This window comes from Urtica dioica, chromosome 6, assembly GCF_054948205.1.
Source record: "Urtica dioica subsp. dioica isolate 48M chromosome 6, U.dioica_male_clone48M_v1_H2, whole genome shotgun sequence".
Taxonomy (NCBI): domain Eukaryota; kingdom Viridiplantae; phylum Streptophyta; class Magnoliopsida; order Rosales; family Urticaceae; genus Urtica; species Urtica dioica.
The window spans coordinates 6,929,836-6,947,672 of record NC_142761.1 but is presented as its reverse complement, the minus strand read 5'-3'; the positions used below and the strand labels follow the sequence as shown (position 1 = coordinate 6,947,672).

The following is a 17,837-nucleotide window of genomic DNA, read 5'->3' as shown; positions in this document are numbered from 1 at the left end:
GAGTAGTTATTATCTAATATTGTGCTTTAAATGTATTTTATTTTCAGTATTATAGTGGACGGGATCAGGTAAGGTCTTTTTGGTATTTTGACAATGTGTAAATAAATGGGGCTGGTTATTAACACGAAATTAACCAAATGGTGGCCAAATCCAAATCGGTCAAAACTGAGAGGCCATTTAGCTACATAACCCAATTATTTATCTTCTAAAAATGACATTATTATAATTTTCATAACTACTTGTGTATCTTCTCAATTTGTTATGATTATTTCCACACTTTCGGCCTTGAAACTTTGGTACATCCCAAAACTTACTATTTTATCAATTAATTTGTCAAAAATATTCCCTCTAATGTGTTATGAAATTTGTCTGCCTTTGTTCACGACTGAGAATTTTTAATTCTTAATTAAATCGAATATGATATACGCTTTGAATTTGACTATAGCCAGTAAACAACAAGAAAAAACCCTCAAATTCTATAGTTTGGCGCAACCAAATTAATGACGGATTATGGTGACAAGCGATAAGAAAAAGTGTCGAGGCTGAGATCTCAAGCCACTTGAAGAAGGTGCTCAATGTTGATGTCCGGATAGTTTTGCAACAGCTTCAAATTGGCCACAAAATCGCCGCTCATTAGTCGGCTCTTCACGCATAGAAGCATCCAACAACACACTCTCAATAGCATATCATGCATTAAGAATAAGAAGAAGAAAACATTGCTTATTTGCTCTATGAGAGAGAGAGAGGGAGAGAGTTTGAAAATTTTTAATTCAGTCAAAATTATCATATTATAACACATGACATGTCATTTGATTTAACACAAAAGGTTGTAATGGAAGGACAAGTTATTGTCTTTAGATATATTTTTTTTTATAACTTTTCAAGTTTGGGTACTTAAGTGTTACAAATCGTAAATATTGGATTTATTTAAATGTGACAAATAATTTATCACATTTTAGAGGGAGAGAGATAGAGAAGGCTGAATAAGCAAAATTGTTATATATTTTTAGTTTTTACTTTTATTTGTTGTGATAAAAAGGTAAAGGGCAAAAAAAAAAAGCAGAATCAGAGGGCTCACAAGCCTTTTACACGTGATAAAGAAAACACCAAAAGCACTTTGCATGCGTGTATAAAGATTCATCATCATCATCATCACTTCTGTCTCTCTCTCTCTCTCTCTATCTCTATCTCTATACCACTCTCTAGAATCTGAATCCTCTTCAAAGACCCATATTTTGCACTTCGTTTCTCTTCAGTTTTGGGTGTGTTTCATTTTACCCGGTTGATTTTGAACCTCTCTCTCTCATCTCCAATTCATCGTAAAACTCTACACAACCAAAGCGGATTCAAAGGCCAAAGCGGTTTTTTGTTAGTCATGTGAGTTATTATATTGCTTCTTAGTTGCTTCAATAATAAAATAAGAACTTGTTTTGGACTTGGTGTAATTCATTCAATGTTGTTGTTACTGTGTAATATTAATTACAAGGCAATGAAGGCATTAAATATTTTCTTTTTGGGTTTACACACACAACAACAAAAACTTACAGATAGCGATTTCACTGCTTTTTTCAATGTTTATTCCTTCTCCTTGGATATGTTGTATTCTTTATTTTTGTTCTTTTCTGGGTGGTTTTATTATCTTTCCGTGGCAGGCATTGAGATTCAAAAATCCTCTCTTTTTCTTTCAGAGTGATTTTTTCCCCTCAGATATTCATTTTGTTTCCTTAGCTGTGTTTTCTTCTGCTTGGGCTTATTATTCACTTTCCATCACTTGAGCTTAGAAAAATGGTAAAGACAATGATTTTATTTTCTGGGTATTTACACTATTTGGGTCTTTAACATTTATATTTCTTTTGATACTTATTTTATTATCATTATCTTCATGGTTATTGAGCCTCTAATGGAACCATCTATAGGATGTTTTGTCTTTCATATATGATTTCATTTTACTAGTTTTTCTGTGGAACTGATTCATAAAGCCTCAAATCTTTTATCTTTTAAATTTCAAAAGCTTCAATCTTTTTTGGCCTATTTTCTATTGGCTCAATCTCTCAAAGAAGTTGAAGCGCAAACTATGGAAGTAGAAATAAAAAATTAATATAATTAAAACAAACCATACACACACACATTCTTTATTAATTCTTCTTCTACATTCTCACACTCAATGTATCTTCAAATGTCCACTCATATAGATACACTATATATAAACTGATCTAGTAAATGTGTCATCATAAATATTAATTTTTTTTTTCTCTTCTGTAGAAGTCCTTTAGGTGTCCCAATTTCCGCTAAAAGCAATAGTACTATTTGTGTACAATATTCATATAAGATATAGTCTCTTCACATCTCATAATTAATTTTCTTTGTATCGCTATCATCATTACATGCATTTCATTTCCTCTGAACTTTTTGAATTTTTCTTTCCGCAGAGGCAATCATTTCACACCGAGAACAGAAATTTTTGGACGATCTAGAAGAGAAGAGAAGTCTTAGTTACTTATTTAATTTTTTTTTTTTTTTACTGTCATTTATCCCCACAACCAGAAAAAATGCCGATTAGGCAAATGAAAGAGAGTTCAGAGCAACACTTGGTGATTAAAACCCATCTCCAAAACCCTACAAACCCACCGCCATTAAAGCCGCCGAAAACCTCCCAGAGCTTCAAAGGACCACCGAGCCAAGACCCCGCCGGAAAACCCCAGACCCACTCGCCGCCGCCGGGGAACAAGAACCGTGGCCGGAGAAGAGGACGAGGCGGTCGGAAATCCGACCAGAGCGAGGCTTTCATGAGACCAAGCTCGAGGCACTGTGGGAGCAACGACAAGTCCGTTTCGGGAGAACAAAACGACAGCAAAATGGGTGTCGTTGGGTTTCCGAGCTCAAGCAAGTCGCTGAACTTCGCTCAGAGGCCTGGGTTCGGTCAGCTTGGGACCAAATGCGTCGTTAAAGCCAACCATTTCTTCGCCGAGTTACCGGACAAGGACTTGAACCAATATGATGTGAGTTTCCAAAAAAAAAAAAAAAAAAGAATATGGGTAGTTGTAAAGATTAAATTTTGTTTGGACCCATATGGTTTTTTTATTTGAATTTTTATTACCACTTTGCCTTGTCCTTTTCGTTCTATTCCCTTGTTCTCATTTATGTTGGCCTTCAATTTTGTTCTTATTGTTGGGCATGCCTTTTCACTATCACGGATGATCATTCAGTTTTTATTTTTATTTTTTTATATAATTTGTAATAATGTGTTAATGTTATAGGTGACAATAAGTCCTGAAGTGTCATCAAGGAGTGTGAATAGGGCAATAATGTGTGAGCTGGTGAGAGTGTACAAAGAGTCTGATTTGGGGATGAGACTTCCTGCCTATGATGGCAGGAAAAGTCTGTACACCGCTGGCGAGCTTCCATTTGTTTGGAAGGAATTCACGGTCAAGCTCGTCGATGAAGACGATCATATCAACACTCCCAAGTATGCATTTTTGTTCTCTTCAATTACCCCTTTTTTTATGCCATTTTTTTTTTTTAATCTTCATTGATTTTTTTACATCTGACAACATAATATGACACTTCAATTACCCCCTTTTTGTGGCATTTTCTTTTATCTCCATTGTTTATTTTTTTTACATGTGACAACATAACATCACACTTGCAATTATATATTTATTTATTTATTATTATTAATGCGAAATCATCCTAGTGATGTATGAAGGACCTCGTTGTATAGAACTTCCTATAATAACATGATATCATGGCCCGTTAGACGTTTATTTATTTATTATTATATCGTGGTGTCTGGGTTAAACCCAACTAAAATCCACAAATCCCAGACATTATTCACCAGGAGACTATCACATTGGTCCTAATTATTGCGTCGAGAGGGAATCAAACCAGAGACTATCAAAGGTCCCATTAACCACTCTTACCCCTAGACCAACCTTTTGGGGTTATTATACACTAAGTTCCTTGAATATTGACATGAGAATGTTTTACGGTTTGAACTTTGAAACATTTGTTTTTATGTTTAGATCATAGTGAAGGTGTACGAAAAAATTGTTAGGAGCTACGACAAGAGAGGATACCTCAGGGATACACTTCCACCCTCTAGGAGCCTTGTACTGAAATTTGTGATACGTAACATGATATCAAGGCCCGTTAGGCTTAGAGTCTCTTAATGACATAATAATATCCAACATTTGAAAACTGTGCCTATTGAATAAATAAAAGAAAAAAGTTGTATGAACTCATTTGGGTGTGACATATCTTAGGAGAGAGCGAGAGTATAAAGTGGTGCTAAGGTTTGTGGCTCGGGCAAATTTGCATCATCTAGGGCAGTTTCTGGCGGGAAAGCGTGCTGATGCGCCGCAAGAAGCTCTTCAGATTCTCGACATTGTGTTGAGGGAGCTTTCGAGTAAGAGGTACGGTTTCGCTCTTCGAATTACTGATTTTGTTGTATTATTATGCTTATCGAAATACGGTTCCATTGGTAGTCTAATTTGGTGTTTTTATTCGATGATGAAGCTATTGCCCTGTTGGGAGGTCCTTTTTTTCACCCGATATCAGAGTTCCTCAGAGGCTGGGAGAGGGATTGGAGGCGTGGAGCGGTTTTTACCAAAGCATAAGGCCCACTCAGATGGGTCTTTCCCTTAACATCGGTAAAAGAACTATCCAAGAATCACAAAACTTGCATCGCAAGAAATATTATCAAATCATTCACGCTTCAACACAAAATCGTCTTATATAGATATGGCTTCGGCTGCGTTTATCGAGCCTCTACCGGTGCTAGAGTTTGTGGGCCAACTTCTTGGTAAAGACGTGCTGTCCAGGCCGTTGTCGGATGCTGATCGCATAAAGGTATTTCGAGACTCTTGAAATTCAAATGGTGGATTTTTTTCTTTAACTTCCAGTCCAAGTTATCTATAATTATCTTCATGAAAATGGATTCTAGATTAAGAAGGCTCTTCGAGGAGTGAAAGTTGAGGTTACGCATCGAGGCGATGTTCGCAGAAAGTACCGAGTTGCAGGGTTGACTTCCCAACCTACGAGAGAACTAGTGTAAGCTTGTTGATCTAGACATGTCTACTACACATATATAATCGTGGTTTAGTAAATACCATTGTCGTGATTGATTTTTGTTTTTCTTTTTAGGTTTCCCGTGGATGAGAACTGTACGATGAAATCTGTGGTGGAGTACTTCCAAGAAATGTACGGTTTCACCATTCAACATGCTCACCTTCCTTGCCTTCAAGTTGGAAACCAAAAGAAGGCCAACTATTTACCCATGGAGGTAAGAATATTAATAATAATAATCGCATCTTCTCTGCTCATAGCTGATACGGTGTTGTAATTGCATACATTTGCCGTACGATAATTTGCAGGCTTGCAAAATCGTTGAGGGCCAGAGATACACGAAAAGGTTAAACGAGAAGCAAATTACGGCTCTGTTGAAAGTTACTTGCCAAAGACCTAGAGATCGTGAGCTTGACATCTTACAGGTATTTTTGTGTGGTTATATGCTATATTTCATCTTCCGAGAGTATAAGCCTCAAAAAAATAAAGCCATGATAATGTGTACTTATGTCTTATCTGATTGTTTGCTTGAGGAACAGACTGTTCAACACAATGCATATGACGAAGATCCTTACGCCAAAGAGTTCGGTCTTCGGATCAGCGAAAAACTTGCATCTGTCGAGGCTCGGATTCTTCCTGCACCGTGGGTAATAATATACGGCTTTCCAACTTTGTTTTTACCAATATTTATCGTGCTTGTTTTCTCTGTTAATGATTTTGGTGATATTTTTTTCCCATGCAGCTAAAGTATCATGACGCGGGAAAAGAGAAGAATTGTTTGCCCCAAGTTGGTCAATGGAACATGAAGAACAAGGTATAAGCAATCATGCGTTAATTATTTAACTAGTATTTATTTCATCTACACTAAAGATGCTTTAAAGGTCGTAACCAAAAACTTCGGTTAAAGGAAAAGTTCTGGTGGATTTTTATAATTGTCTCAAAAGTCAAAACTACCTGAATAGTATTTTTTTTCTTCTTCTTAATTATGTAAGCTCAGTCAAACTCATTAATTTGTTTTGGATTAAAGTTAACGTCAATTAGGTGTAAACAAAAATGTTGGATATAATCGGTTAAAACATAAATCAAAACTCTTAATGTAACCTTTTCAAGACCTTTAATTTATATGTACCTTATATATATATATGTATATATATTGAGTTAGAAAATTCCGTTAATGCTTGTGTCGTGTGACAGAAAATGATAAATGGAATGAACGTCAACCGGTGGGCATGTATCAATTTTTCCCGAAGCGTTCAAGAGAATGTTGCTCGTGGGTTTTGCAGTGAGCTCGCTCAAATGTGCCAAGTCTCGGGCATGGTAATTAATTTATTGCATTATTCTGACCACTAGCTTCAGGGGATCTAAATTTTCAAATTTTATTCCTTTGCGCAGGAATTTAATTTGGAGCCCATTATCCCAATTTACAACGCGAGACCAGAACACGTAGAGAAAGCGTTGAAACACGTTTACCACGCGTGTCTGAACAAGACGAAAGGGAAAGAGTTGGATCTTTTACTAGCTATTTTACCCGACAACAACGGGTCATTGTACGGTACGGTGATATTCAATGAAATGTCCAAATCGAGATAATTCACTCGAGTTTATGGGTCTCACTCTACTTTCTTCTCTTCACAGGCGATCTCAAGCGCATATGCGAAACGGAGCTCGGAATTATATCGCAGTGCTGTCTTACCAAATATGTTTTCAAGATAAGCAAACAGTACTTGGCCAACGTGTCACTGAAGATAAATGTCAAGGTTTGTCCCTTTCGCAATCTCTTATTATATCGAACGCAGTGGATCATCGCTGTTTTTTTTATTTTTTTTTTTGTTGTTGTTGTTAATCGCGCTGTTTTAGATGGGTGGTCGAAATACTGTTCTGTTGGACGCGATTAGCTGCAAAATCCCGTTGGTCAGCGACGTGCCGACCATAATTTTCGGAGCGGACGTTACTCATCCCGAGAACGGAGAAGATTCTAGTCCCTCTATCGCCGCAGTATGATTCAAATTCTCTAGCTTTTTATTTTTAAATTTTTTATTTTATTTTTGTTTTATAGTTATTTTGATATTTTGGTGTGTGTGTATATTTAGGTAGTGGCGTCTCAAGATTGGCCTGAAGTGACGAAATACGCGGGTTTGGTTTGTGCTCAAGCACACAGACAAGAACTTATTCAGGACTTGTACAAGACTTGGCAAGACCCGGCTCGTGGAACCGTCAGCGGTGGCATGATCAGGTATTATTTTAGAATAATAATGTAAAAAATTACCAATTTACTTTTGTCTTTTAGGGAAAAAAATCTAATGATCTCAGTTATGCCACACCAGGGATCTCTTGGTTTCGTTTAGGAAGGCAACGGGAGAAAAGCCTCAACGGATCATATTTTACAGGTGGATAATATAACATCTTTCTTTTTTAGGTTTATTTATTTTGAATCTGTGATTTTGATTGATAGTTGGTTAATGTTTAGGGATGGTGTGAGTGAAGGACAGTTTTACCAAGTTCTACTCTTTGAGCTAGATGCTATTAGAAAGGTAAGATTTATTCAATTTGATTGATTAATCTTTTATACATCATTGCTTAGTACTAAAATTGGTATTAAACGATATTTTTGTGTCGTTTGAAAAATAAGGCTTGCGCGTCTTTGGAGCCAAACTACCAACCGCCGGTGACTTTCATAGTGGTGCAAAAACGACACCATACTCGACTCTTTGCCAATAATCACCGAGATAAGAGCAGTACAGACAAGAGCGGGAACGTTTTGCCTGGTAAAATCCGAGGCTATAATGATAAAATATCGATTATATTTATCTCAATTCTTCGATGTGAAATTTAATTCTTTTACGAGTTTTTTTAGGCACCGTTGTTGACACTAAGATCTGCCATCCGACGGAATTCGATTTCTATCTCTGCAGCCACGCCGGAATTCAGGTCGAGATTCGTCTTTCCTTTTTCACATTTCAAATGAAATTCATATTTTCCTTTGATTTTTCGTGTTCTAATGTAAAAAATATGGGATGGCAGGGAACGAGCCGACCGGCTCATTATCACGTTTTGTGGGACGAGAATAATTTCACCGCCGATGCGATCCAGTCTTTGACCAATAATCTGTGTTACACCTACGCGAGGTGTACTCGTTCTGTCTCCGTTGGTTAGTACCTATCTTTCTTGTAACACAAGTTATCTTTGAACTTGTGGAGAATCAACAAAAATGTCTTGTAATTCTTTTGTTGACATTTTAGTTTATATATTTTTTTTTCAGTTCCACCGGCGTATTATGCGCATTTGGCGGCGTTTAGGGCCCGATTCTACTTGGAACCCGAATTGCAAGAATCGACAAAGTCAACCACACGGGCCGCCGGAGATGTTGGAGTTCGGCCCTTACCGGCATTGAAGGAAAATGTGAAGAGAGTAATGTTCTATTGTTAAGAAAGTTCACAAAAAAGAAGAAGAAAAAAAAGGAGAAGTTTAATGTATTTTGGTCACATAAGCTAGAGCTTAGTTAGAAGATAAATAGAAGGGTTAAAGAAAAAAAACAGACATAGCAATCAAGATTCATTTTCCGTGTTGTACCATTATTTCCATGCATATGGTTGCTTTGCTTTTTTTAACGGATTACAATAGAAAGTAAATTTCCCATGTTTTATTTTTATTTTAATTTAGTTTTTCTAGGTATTAGCGCTAAGCTTTTTTCAGGGTAAGTAAGATATGTATAGGTTTAGGGATATTATTAGCTAGATGTAGCTCTCTTATGTTCTGACCAAGTTCTTTGTCTCTTTTGAACTCAGCAATGTAACCATATTTGAAGGAAGCTTGTCTCTAACTAGGCTTTTTCCTTTTCTTGTAAAAAGAAATGCTTTAATTTAATTATCATAAATAGCTGACTGATCTTGTATCATGGAATCTTTGCTTTACCTTAAGTTCCGTTGTCTTACGGTTATAAGAGACATCCATTGGGTATTTAGAGCTCCCAACCACTGTCAATAATTTTTTTTTGTTTGTTTTTGTCTTCCTTTAAAGATTCTTTGAATTTTGAACGGAACACTTTTTTTTTTACTATCATTAAAATAGTTTCTGCTATATTGTCATTTCCACAACTTAAAGGAAAAGCTCTTCTTTTTAGTATATGAACAAAGCACAAGATTTGCTACAAAAAAACAACACGAGCTGCGGTATGAATCTGTAACTTTTTTGTACGACAAAGTCGACATGTTGAAAAGAATAATTCATTGAAAATCGACATTAGTTGATAACAATACGACAATCCTAGAAATAAGAATTATGGTCTACAGGAAGTTTCCAAGTTCAATAATAGACGTATCACTGCAAACTACTTGGCATCATTATTACATGGATGCCAATATACCACTCGAGAAAATTTTGGTTCAAATTTGACAGTGTCCAAATCATGGACTTCCATTGCCCAATGACTCTATTGGTTCACAAATACTACACACTAGTCTTCCTTAGATTTTGGTTGATCAGATTCGCTTAATAGACACAGATACTCAGGCTCGGTCCACCCTCTAAGCAAGTAAAGCATTTGCTTTAGAGCATCTCCAACCCTAACATCAAATTTGGTGTTGAAATCACATTATTTTTATGTGTTTTTAGCACTAAATTTTTTTCCTACTCCAATCACAACACCAAATTTCACACTAAAAACACTATTTCTTATTATTATATTATTAAAACTAAACAACCTCTTTATTAATAAATATTTCAGTAAATAATTATAATTCTTATATTTTTTAATTTACTGATTACAATTATTTCTTACACGTAATATTTAACAAAAAAATAAAATGTACTAAATATAAAAATAATAAAATTCTGAAAAAAATTACATTACTTAAAAATATATTAGTTTATTTGTAGTTTATATATTTAGTTTGTGTGCTTAATTTTAATTTTGTAATATATGTATAACTTTTTAATGTTTTAATTGAATTTTATTTTAATGTGTTATTTTGGTGATTTATACAAATTTATATGTATTGTGAAATAACTCGCGCACACAAGCGTACGTGTGTCGCTCAAGTAATATAGAATGTAAATTCGAGTATCGTACCCACAGAGACTAGTGAAACAGCGATTTCCGAAAACTTAATGCTAATTAACTCCAAGTAAAATTAAGAAGATGTTTGTAACAAGAGTAATAATAAAACTAAAGCAGAGAATTAAATACGAGTTTTGCAAGAAGAGAAGGTAGGGGTCACGACTTCACCGGAGCTAACTAGGTCGGGAGTTTCGGATTCGAACAACAAATCTACTCCTATAAACGCTAATCTCACTCTGTCGAAAATATTCACTAGCCTCTCTCGAATGATCTAGCAAACCTATGCAATTGCTGGATTCTTATCCTCTCGGCTTCTAATCCTATTAAAACAATCACACACAATGAAACAAGAGTTCAAACGATTACATAAATTCCCTAGATTTTCTAACCTAGGATCAACTATGAAGCCATGAATAGACGCACTATCCTAGATAATAGTTTTAATGGTGATCAAGCACTAGAAAGCATTAAACATGATGCATGACAAGCAATTTAATAGATGGAGCAAACAAGTTTGATCTAACCTAACAAAACCCCTTCCCATTGTCAACTTTAGCTATATCGTAACCGCATAAGAATCTAGCCGCTAAAGGAACCTATGATAATCAAAACGCAAAGAAAAATAATTAAAAGCAATAAGATGAGCATGGAAAGCAAAAAGAAATTCATATTGAAATTTAAACGATGTTCAACAATAATTAAAAAATAACAATAAAATAAAAGTAGAGGAAGAAGGATAAACAATGGTTGTGAGTTCATGTGAGTCGCCGGAGTTATCGATTCCAACGAAGAACGCTCTCTCTCTCTTAGCAAAGCTCTAAAAAAGAACCTAAAAGCAAATAGGAAATAAAAAGAACCGAAGCCACTCGCGCCGCGCGAGGATGTTTTCTGGAGAACGTCGCGGCGCGAGAACTGTAGGACGCGACGCGAGAAATGCTGCTGGAGGAGTTCCGCCGAAAGCCGAAAGAACGTCGCGGCGCGAGGAAGGAGAATCGCGGCGCGAGAAACTCCAGAATTCGTCTTCTAATCTCCTATGCATTATTTTGACTCGTTTTTCGTCATAAACGCTTCTGTTTATCATCAAATACTCTGAGACTCTCAACTAACACCATTTTCTTGAAATATGTTGCAAAAACACTTAAAAACTAGCTCGATTCAAGTAAGATGAGAGCGGATTCGCACGTAAAATACGCGCTCATCTCTTTCATTTTGTCCAAGCGAGATCCGAAGTATCCGCTTTGTTGGGTAGAATGCCTTCGGCTGTGGGTTATCAACCCACTCTTAGTACCGAAATGGGTACGTTACAAGAAAGAATTACTTCTACCAAAGAGAGTTCCATAACCTTCTATTCAAGCAGTTTATGTACCTGGGGATGATTTGACCGATCTAGCTCCGGCCACGACATTTGCACATTTAGATGCTACTACCGTACTATCAAGAGGATTGGCCGCCAAAGGCATCTATCCAACAGTAGATCCATTAGATTCAACGTCAACTATGTTCCAACCTCGGATTGTCCAAACACTTCCTATCTCTCGTCGTGTTCGAACCCAAAACCCCCCAAACTTCATCTCAACTTGGGTTTGTTTCTAATACACTAACCTCTAAAAACTTACTACCACGCCAAATAAAAAGTAAAAATAAATCATTGCGGTAAATAACACTTTTCTTTTCGACAGACCATATAAATAATCAAAAGACAACAATCACCGGTGTGGTGTAAACACAAAAATACGTAGAGGCTAGTTATATAATGTACAAAACCCAAACTAAAAATTCACTCATAGTCTTTTAGGAGTCGCTAAATTAACGAGGTTCTTTGTGGGATTTCAACAAATATCGGCTTGGCTCTTTCTGACTAAGTAACGAGATTGGTTAGCGTTTGACTCTTTCTGAAGAGGGCTCAAAGGGATGTTACGGGACGGCTTTTTGGCTTGGAGGGGCTAACAAAATGAAGGCCTAAATCACATTTCCTCAGTTCGTATCAAGTCATTTTGCCTCGAAGAGGGCTAGAGTGGTTCTTAGTGTTCGTGAGCTAATGTCATTTAAAAATATGATCAAACCTCTAAGGACTACTCAAACCCCGGGACGACGTGTATGCATATAGGAAGGCAACTACTAGGATTGTGACACGCAAACCACAGTCAAATCACAATAAAACGCATGCTTCGGTTTCAAAATTGACTCAAATCTGGAAAAAAAAATAGCACCCTATGGTGTCATTGGCACACAACGGAAAAAAAACACTCTAGACATCCTACTAACATGTGATCATCAATCAAAATTAAGAAAATAAAAATTAAATAAAGCAACAATAATCTAATAGAAATCCCCTGCAAAGTAATTCACTCCCCCCAAACTTAATCTCTACATTGTCCTCAACGTAGATCAATAAAGACACGGGAGACAGAGAACTTACCTCGCGGGGGTGGTAAAACTCCCCTACTCGTCGCCGCCGCATCCAGGCGGCGGTTGATCTTCTTTTACGCTTTTTTTCTTCCTCCATATCTCATTGAATGGTTTCGGCCAATGTCCCCGCCATGGTTTAAATGGAGACTTTAGCTTTTCACCCTTGCTCGCACCTTTTGTTGATTTTTCCGGAGGAGCATGTGGCGGAGGTAAGGGTGGCGGAGGTAGTGACTTCGTCAGTCTCGAGGACGTAGAACTCTTCTTTTTCCTTCTTGCGCTTTCGAGCATTGAAGATTCTGAACGTCTCTTCCTCGTTCTTCACGTGCGTCTTTAGCTCGCCTTTTTGCACTTCTATGCAAACACCGCAAGTGGCCAAGAAAGCCCTTCCAAAGAGAATGGAAATATCGCGATCTTCGTCCATGTTGATGATGTAGAAATCGGCTGAAAAAGTGAATTTTTCCGACATTGACAACGAGGTCTTCAACAAAGCCACGTGGGTGCTTTACGGTCCGATCTTCCAATTGGAGAGTGGTGCGTGTGGGCTTTAGTTCACTCACCCCGAGTTTGTTGAAGACGGCCGAAGGCATGAGGTCGATGCCCGAACTTAGATCACGCAAAGCGTTCTCAATGAAAATGTCTCCAATAGTGCACAACAATGTGAACTTGCTCGGGTCTTCTAACTTTGGCGAGAGCTCGTGTTTTAGAAGTTCACTACACTCGGTAGAAAGCGCCACCGTGAGCCTTTGCGGGAACGGAAGTGGCATCTCATAGGTATGGACCGACGAGGGCGGCTTAGGAGCTTTGGTGAACGGGGAAGCCTCTTATTCTTCTTTCTTCGGGCTCTCGATGACTGCAACGTGTTGATGTGAAATGGTATTGCAATGCTCCCTTGGATTCACTTCGGAGGTGCCCGGAAGTGTGCCCGGTGTTCGCGTATGAATGGCGGTTGATAGTTGCCCCATTTGCGTCTCGAGATTTCGGAACTGAGCCGATTGATTCAAGAGTGCTGTCTTCATGTCGTTCATGAAATCGGTGATGGAATTCACGAAGACGGTCGTTGACGTGGCCAGATTAGCTATGAGCTCCTCCAGATTGGTCTCGTTCGAGTAAGCTCGCAATGGTGGAGCTTGATATGGCGGTGGTCGGGGCTGATTCTGAGGCGGTCGAGGCTGAGCCTGCGGTGTGTGTTGCATTGGCATGTTATTCTGGGGACCGTGCCATCCCCCATTCTGATAGTTGCTGCTCGGGCTTTGATTGTAATTGTTATAATTCTGGTTGGGCGACCGATTGTTGACGAAATTTGTTTGTTGGCCATTGTCCCCTTGCGTGCACTCGTCGCTAGAATGAGGGCCGACACACCAGAAGCACGGCTCAGGAGTAAGGGCTTGGAAAGCCTGAACTTTAGCTTTCTGCTTGTGGAGCATTTTGGTGAGGTCGGCCACCTGTGGTCGAGAGCTTTCATCAGTTCCATCTCGGGCGTGATTGGGTCGCACTTCTGAATCCTTCGCTCATAAGGGCATTGGTCGTTGATGTATGCGAGTTCCTCGAGGATGGCATGAGCTTCTTCCTCGGTCTTTTGGAAGAAGGATCCTCCCGCGGCGGTGTTGACAAGGGTGCACGATGAAGGAGAGAGGCTGCCATAGAAGATGTGCACCATCATCCACCCTTGGATGCCATGGTTAGGACAGTTCCATTGCAGCTCCTTGAAGCGTCCCCAAGTTTCAAATAAAGACTCACCATCGAACTGGGAGAACGAATGGATTTCGTTACGCCTCTTATGCATCTTCTCGAACGGGAAGAACTTCGAGATGAACTTCACGCGCAAGTCCACCCACGAGGTGATGGAGCCAGGAGGGAGTGAGTTGAGCCAAGTTTTGGCTCGATCTCGCAGATGTTGGAATCGATCTAGGGTTTAAGAAAAAGTTTAACGCTTCGGTAAGCGGCGGAATTTTAAAAATTTTATTTTTCAAGTAAAACGTTTTTACTAACCTAGACAAATAGCAAGCACATGTAAATAAAACAATTATGAGCATAAAAGATTACTAACCTTTTTAGAAGCTTGAACATTGATGAGCCTTCGGAAGGTTGATAACGTTCGTCTCCCTCGCATCACGACTCTCTTTCTTTCCTAGGCAACATGAGCAACCACAATGGTTTCTATCACAAGAATCACTCGAGAGAAAAGGAATTAGTGAGTGGGCACTTTTAAACACTACGACTCGAGAACAAGTCTCAAAGTCGAAGAGCTAAAACACTAGGTCAAATGTGGACCTAGGTGCCAAAACAAAACAAAAAAATAACTAGATAGAGAGAGAGGAGAAATCGGCCGCAAGGTCTAGAGAGAGAGTCTCTCAATCTCTAACTTATGTGGAATGAATAGAATGAGAGGAATGAGGGTCCTATTTATAGGAGAAGGGTTGGCCATGGAAAAAAGTAGTTTCTTCTTATTTTCCAAGCCTTTATGAGCAATCCCTTATTACCCATTCCTCCAAAATGGGTGCCCACCTCATGCAAATCCCCAAGGGATTAGTTTCCTCTTTTTTCCTTTCCTCTTGGCCGTGTGGCCTTCCTTCCTTATAGAGGAATATTTGTTTCCTCTTTTCTTTTGGCAAGTATCTTTATAATTCAAGGCAAAAATAATCTCTTTCATACTATGGTATGCACGAAATTTACTCTCTTTTTTTGGGTGATGGGCGGCCAAAAAGACTAGAAGGAGCTTCTAGAAGCCTCTTCATTTGTTCATGACAACATAAGAAAAGCCCATTAAGAATTTTCAATAAAATTCTCATGAAATGAAATTAGTCCACAAGGCCCAATAAAAATAATATTGGCCGAGTGATGCTTGTCATCAAATGACCATGTCAAAAAATTTATTGACATTCATTTCATCTTATGTCTCAAAAGACAAAAATACCCTTTTGACAATTTTCGTAAAACTTGTCTCGTTTTTGTTTTGACTTAGCTTCTAGTTTAACTATTCCTACTCGATGTGATTTGTGACAGTGACCTCATGGATCCAAATGAACAAAGCTTGAGCTAAACACTTGGACTCAAAAGTTCACAAACCTTTTCCAAGTTTAGCTTAATGTCAATTGACTCCACTAAAGAGTTGACACTGAAAATCTCTCGGTTCAAATGAATTTATTTTCTACTCAAGAATTCAACCAAATTATGATGAGCGGATCAACTCAATATTATCTGTGTTGATCCTTCATGAATATCATCAGCTAGTCGGAATTTACAATATTACCATTTTACCCTTCTAGCTGTTATTTCCTCAACTCCTTTGTCGCTTGTGAATAACTTAGAAACAATGTATTGATGAGGAGCTAACAAGTCACATTGTTTCATCCAAAAGAGTCAGGACTCAATTTGGATACCGGCCAGTTCATTTATTCACATTCCAAGGAACAAAGCATGAGGTGATATACATTGCATTTCAACAATCTTGTACATGAATTCCATATCTATGAGAACTTCAGAAAGTTACTCATGACATTCTCACAGCTTAGTACTTCACCAATAGGCCCTGTTCAGAATCACATAGTGAGTCCGAACTCTGACTTTCTCAAATGAGAATACGTAAGCTGTGAAATGGCATGCCTCATTTCAGGATTAAGGTAAGCACGATGCAATTCATACGTAGTGACTTCGAGACATAAGAGGTTAAATGGTTTGTTCTTATTTTGTCTCTAGAAGTGCACTGGTCAATTCAGTACCTTCGGAAGATACCTAGAAGAACTATAGAGTCTCCAACTCTCAATGCCCCATAACCAGACATCATAGATTCTCCTAACAATCGTACTGAGGTCAATAGTCCTTTGACCCTTAGATTGCGAATATATCGTTTTAAGTAAACTACGAAGAGTTTGTTCATGCAAATCTACATTTGTCTCTTCGTAAGTTGTTAAGTTTGTTTATGGACTAAAGACTAAGGTTTTATCATAAAGCTTCAAACAGACAAGGAAGAATGAATGAACGTTTCAACTTTTTATTAATGAATAAGCAATTACAAGCAAGAGTCTTCGTGAGACTTTATTACATCAAATGTACAAAATAAAGACTACAACTCTTCTTGTGGGCACCATTGACAACAACAGAGAGAATGGGAAAAGGTAGAGGCGGATTGCTTCGTCAGAGACGTTGTGGAGCTTGAACGTGTTACTGATCTCGACGAAGATGGTGAGATGGTCTTGCGGGTCTTCGGCCGGTGATCCCAAAAATTGGGATTGTTGCACCATGTGGATCGCACCGGTCTTGATTTCGAAATTCTGACTACCCGCAAGAATCGGAAGAACAATGGCTGATTGTGTGGCATGGGTTGGAGGTAGCCCGTATTGGAATAGGGTCTTGGGCTCCTCGGCGTTGTTCCTGTTTTCTTCCATTTCTCGTTCCTTTGATTCTTTTCGGTTTTTCCTGCAAAATTTTTCGATCTCGGAGTTGATTGAATGAGAGCTGATGACCCGTCTTTTCGCATACACCTTCAAAGGCAAGAAACTAACACAAAAAGTTAGAAAAAAAAAACTAAGAAAAGAGCAAGTAAAGTCAATCGCTATTATAGACTAGTCCCCGGCAACGACACCAAAAACTTGTTGCGAAATAACTCGCGCACGCAGGCATACGTGTGTCGCTCAGGTAATATAGAATATAAATTCGAGTATCGTACCCACAGAGACTAGTGAAACAACGATTTCCTAACACTTGATGCTAATTAACTCCAAGTAAAATTAAGAAGATGTATGTAACAAGAGTAATAATAAAACTAAAGTAGAGAATTAAATACGAGATTTGCAAGAAGAAAAGGTAGGGGTCACGACTTCACCGGAGCTAACTAGGTCGGGGATTTCGGGTTCGAACAACAAATCTACTCATATAAACGCTAATCTCACTCTGTCGAAAATATTCACTAGCCTCTCTCGAGTGATCTAGCAAACCTATGCAATTGCTGGATTATTATCCTCTCAGCTTCTAATCCTATTAAAACAATCACACACAATGAAACAAGAGTTCAAACGATTACATACAGCTTGCCTCGGCCATTGGCCGACCCTTGGGAATGCTCGGCCAATGGCCGACCCAAGGGCCTGCCTCGGCCAATGGCCGGCCCAAAGGCCTGCCTCGGCTATTGGCCGGCCCTAGGGTTTGCTCGGCCAATGGCCGGCCCTAGGGCATGCTCGGCCAATGGCCGGCCTAAGGGCCAGTCCTGGCCGTTGGCCAGCCCAGGGGCATGCTCGGCCATTGGCCGACATTGGAGCCTTCCCCCGACGCACGGTCGACCATGACGCATACCCGGCCATTGGTCGACCCA

General features: G+C 38.7%; 1 protein-coding gene across 3 annotated transcripts; it reads left to right on the top strand.

The window, feature by feature from the left end:
- Positions 1–1,167: 1,167 nt before the first annotated feature.
- AGO10 (Stabilizer of iron transporter SufD / Polynucleotidyl transferase) lies at positions 1,168–8,825 on the top strand. Of its 3 annotated transcripts, XM_089616611.1 has the most exons (22): positions 1,168–1,377; positions 2,430–2,999; positions 3,258–3,466; positions 4,263–4,412; positions 4,516–4,649; positions 4,739–4,848; positions 4,943–5,049; positions 5,143–5,281; positions 5,373–5,489; positions 5,604–5,711; positions 5,807–5,878; positions 6,259–6,381; positions 6,457–6,616; positions 6,700–6,821; positions 6,922–7,059; positions 7,155–7,297; positions 7,389–7,451; positions 7,532–7,595; positions 7,694–7,829; positions 7,919–7,992; positions 8,086–8,212; positions 8,324–8,825. In XM_089616611.1, exons 2-22 carry the CDS (start codon positions 2,550–2,552, stop codon positions 8,488–8,490), a joined length of 2,913 nt encoding a protein of 970 aa, XP_089472737.1. In that variant the 5' UTR covers positions 1,168–1,377; positions 2,430–2,549; the 3' UTR covers positions 8,491–8,825. The 3 variants fall into 3 exon arrangements, with proteins under 3 accessions (XP_089472737.1, XP_089472735.1, XP_089472736.1); XM_089616609.1 differs by having other exon boundaries at positions 5,373–5,711; XM_089616610.1 differs by lacking the exon at positions 1,168–1,377 and adding an exon at positions 1,700–1,788 and having other exon boundaries at positions 5,373–5,711.
- The last annotated feature ends 9,012 nt before the right edge of the window (positions 8,826–17,837 follow it).

Bases quoted from the DNA above. Each gene is read 5' to 3' on its own strand.
- AGO10 (XM_089616609.1), top strand. From the start codon at position 2,550: ATGCCGATTAGGCAAATGAAAGAGAGTTCAGAGCAACACTTGGTGATT. The intron at 4,650-4,738 runs GTAAAAGAACTA...CGTCTTATATAG, and splicing joins GGGTCTTTCCCTTAACATCG to ATATGGCTTCGGCTGCGTTT. The intron at 7,060-7,154 runs GTATGATTCAAA...GTGTATATTTAG, and splicing joins CTAGTCCCTCTATCGCCGCA to GTAGTGGCGTCTCAAGATTG.